General features: G+C 53.8%; 1 protein-coding gene across 1 annotated transcript; it reads right to left on the bottom strand.

Moving 5' to 3' along the window:
- Nucleotides 1-271: 271 nt before the first annotated feature.
- LOC133248777 (antigen WC1.1-like) lies at nucleotides 272-2,319 on the bottom strand. The gene is made up of 2 exons (XM_061419084.1): nucleotides 1,861-2,319; nucleotides 272-492 (listed from the first exon to the last, which is right to left on the bottom strand). Exons 1-2 carry the CDS (start codon nucleotides 2,249-2,251, stop codon nucleotides 272-274), a joined length of 612 nt encoding a protein of 203 aa, XP_061275068.1. The 5' UTR covers nucleotides 2,252-2,319.
- Between the last annotated feature and the right edge of the window lie 1,183 nt (nucleotides 2,320-3,502).

The raw sequence follows: 3,502 nt of genomic DNA on the forward strand, positions 1-3,502 counted from the left end.
CCATCAAAGGAAGACTGTTCCCCTTACATCTTGTCTCTATGAGGGAAACTCTCCTTCCCAAAGCCCAGCTGAGGTGGGTCCATCTCTATTACCTGGAGCGGACCTGGAGTCATTGTCCTCACCATCTGACAGGAAGCCTAAAGTGGAGACAAACATCACAACACACAGAATGACCCTCCCCACACTCACGGGACCTGTATTAAGGCTGGGAAGGGACAGACCTGGCTCCTGCAGTGTAGCCTGGGGGCTCTCAGGGCTCTGAGAGGCCATCCTACCACTTTGTAGGAGCTGCCTCTGTGATTGTGGGGCACACGTTGGGTCTGAAGACATTGAGAAGACCCACACAATCAGTGAGTGGTGACAACCAAAGGTCCCAGGACAGCAGGCAGAGACACCCACCTGGGCTTCCCAGAAGACCCTCCTTCTGAGTCACAAGGTAATCGAGCTCCTCATACACAGCTTCAGCAAGAGCATCTTCATAGCTGGATAAGGCTGAGAGATCCCCCAGCAGGTTAGAGAAGCCGCCACAGACACCCCGATCCAGCCAGCCCACCTTCATCTCCCCAGTGCTCACATGGGGCTTGCCAAGGCCTCGGCTTAACCTCCCACCCCGTGCACCGTGTCAGCACCTTCTCCCCTGTCTGACCTGAATCCACAGCTCAGCCCCGAATCTGTCTGATCTCAAAGGAGTGGCCATGACTTATGAGAGTTCACACCCCAGTCCTAAAACCTTCTGTATACTCAGCCCTTAGAGCTCAGCACAGAGCACATAGAGTTCTGCAACTCAGAACAGAGACCTGGCCCAGGTTTCCCTCCTCACACCTGCCCCATCTCCTGCCTCCACACACTCTCCCTGGTCCCCAGTTCCCCCTGCAGCCCACCTCTGCGCTCTGCTCTCCATCTGAGCAGCTGAGTCACCAGGATGATGAGGACCAGGAAGAGAAGGGACCCCAGGATGAGGCAGAGGACCCCAGGCAGGGAGAAGATGCCAGGGAGAGGATTTGAGGTTGTTCTGGTCCCTAGGAGAACAAGGCAAGTGAGTGTGGAGAAGGTCCTGGGCAGAGAGAAACTCCCTGTGCCAGCATTTCCAAGGAGCTCCGGACAATGGTGTCCCAGCCTCAGACACAAGTACACTGACAGTGACTGGGGTCCTCCAGGTCTTGTCCTGAGATGAGTCAACTCCACTCCAGCCAAGGCAGAGCCAGGGATTGTCAGGGAGATGGCCTGCCAAGACAGCCTCTGAGGACCTGGCTCATCCCCTCTCCTTGGGCTTCAGGAGACAGAGTGTCAAACAGTCCTGGGACCTGCACCTCACTGATGAGGAGCAACACTCAGGGGCAGGTGGGAGATCCTTAGAATCTGCACCATGGGAACCAGACTCACTTGGACCCCTGGCATGAGAACCTTCTGACCTTGGGAACCAAGGCAGGGGATTTCCAAAACATAATGCCTTGGTTTTCCCCCACCAGCCAGGGCTCCTCAGGCTCTTTCCTCTCCTGAGCTGTCAGAGAGCCCACAGAACAGGTCCCCAGTATTTGAGTATTCTCCCCTGCCCATGGATGGACCACAATACCTGCAGTACTTGGGGCCAATGTTGTCCTTGCACCTGGAAAGAAAAACAGCAGATTGGAGCAGGGTGATTGGCCAGAATGCAGGGCAGCCCATTTTTCCCTCCTGAGCCTGAAAACACCCCTCAGTCTCCACAACATCAGTGTCCAGTACTCCCAGCTCCCCTCTCCTACATCAGAGCCCCATCACCAGGACACTCTCTGAACATAAACTCCCCACCACCCCCGGTCCAGCCCACTGCCCCCATGCTGCCCCGGCTCACCCAGAGTGGACCCCAAGCCCCTCACTCACCAGAGCACCTCACACCAGCATCCTCCTCATGCTTGCAGTCGCTCTGCCCCCAGGGCTCTGCAGCACAGTCCCATAGGGAGGACTCCCGGCCTCCACACCGCACCTCGTCCAGCCAGATGCTCCCATTTCCAGGGCCAAACTCTGCGCCCTGCATGGCTTCCAGGGCTGGGCCACAGCCCAGCTGCTGACACACCACCTCGGCCTCTGCCAGGCTCCAGGAGTCATCGCACACAGTGCCCCAGGAGCCGCTGTGCCAGACCTCCACCCGCCCTGAGCACTCACTGTCTCCTCCCCTGAGTTGGAGCTTCTCCCTGTCTGAAAAGGCAGCAGCCCCTCCTGTGACTGTCTTGGTGGGAGCGAGCCCCTGGAAGTCACAGGGTGGGGCTGACATACCTGTGCAGGGGGCAGCAGTCGGACAGCTCTTGGGTCTTCTTCCTGCAGAGGCAACAATGGGAAGCTATAGTTCAGGGACAGCTGGGGGAGGTCTTGTTCCCAAACATGAGTAACTAAGGTTTTTGGTCACAGTCAGATGACGAGAGACCACAGAAGCTTCACCATCTACTTGGCTGAGAGGGTCAGTGCATGTTATCAGCAGCTGAAATTACTGTATCTAATTAGTTGTTTACCAGAACAACAGCAAACAAACAGACACAGAGACAAATACAAACATACACCTACATTTTGTAGACTCAACCAAAACCCATCAATTAAATCTGAAAATATGAAATCATACTAACGACATCCTACATGGTTGGGAGTGACACAGAAACAGACAGTAAGTCACCTGCACACGAGATATAGGCTTCCTCCTTTGGAGAGCATGAGTTGTAATTCCAAGAGTCAGAAGGACACTGCCAGAGAGAGGTATCAGTTTTCCGACACTGGATTCCATCTACCCAGTGGGGTCTTGAACCTTCCCTAAGAGCAACAGAAGAGTTGAGACTTCCACTGTCCCCACAGCCGAGCTGTCTGCAGATGATGGACACGGTGATGTCTTCCATGGGGCTGCGGCAGACACTGCCCCAAGTCCCATTGTAGAAAACTTCCAGCCACCCAGCACACTGCTGGTCCTCGCTCACCATCCTGAGGGCCAGGAACTCTAAGATTGAAAGGGAGGAGACAGGACACAGTGAGCACTCCACTCAGTGCTCTGGGTTTTCCTCTCCCCCAGAAGTTGTGACCATACACCCCTGACCCAGCGGAGGAGATGCCCACTGGGTGACAAGACTGACTTTTACCTCCCTTTCACCTGACTTTGTCCATTAATGTCTATATACCTATTTCTACCACAACAATGTAGATATGAACAGAGAGCAAGACGAACTTGGGCACCTGCAGTGACAGGAGCTGATTCCTGCTTCCTGACAAAACTTCTAAAAGAATGGAAAGTGATGTGGACAGTGAGGTGGTCAACAGAATAACGGACCCCCAGAGATGTCCATAGCCTAATCCCAGAACCTGTGATATGTTACCTTACATTTCAAAAGGGACTTTACAGATGTGATTAATAAGGACCTTGGGATGGAGAGATAAAGCTCAAATATTGAGGATTAACTATGTGAGCTCAGCCTAACACATCTTTAAACTCACTACACTGAGAAATGCATCATTTTTCCCAGTTCCAGTCGAGGGAAATGTGAGT

The sequence above is a fragment of the Bos javanicus genome, chromosome 5 (genome assembly GCF_032452875.1).
Source record: "Bos javanicus breed banteng chromosome 5, ARS-OSU_banteng_1.0, whole genome shotgun sequence".
NCBI classification, from domain to species: Eukaryota; Metazoa; Chordata; class Mammalia; order Artiodactyla; family Bovidae; genus Bos; species Bos javanicus.

What these genes read in the sequence shown, in the direction of transcription:
- LOC133248777 (XM_061419084.1), bottom strand. Translation starts at nt 2,251, where the DNA reads ATGTCAGCCCCACCCTGTGACTTCCAGGGGCTCGCTCCCACCAAGACA. An exon ending in TGCTGGTGTGAGGTGCTCTG is followed by an intron (nt 493 to 1,860) that starts GTGAGTGAGGGG and finishes GGGATCTCTCAG; the next exon opens with CCTTATCCAGCTATGAAGAT.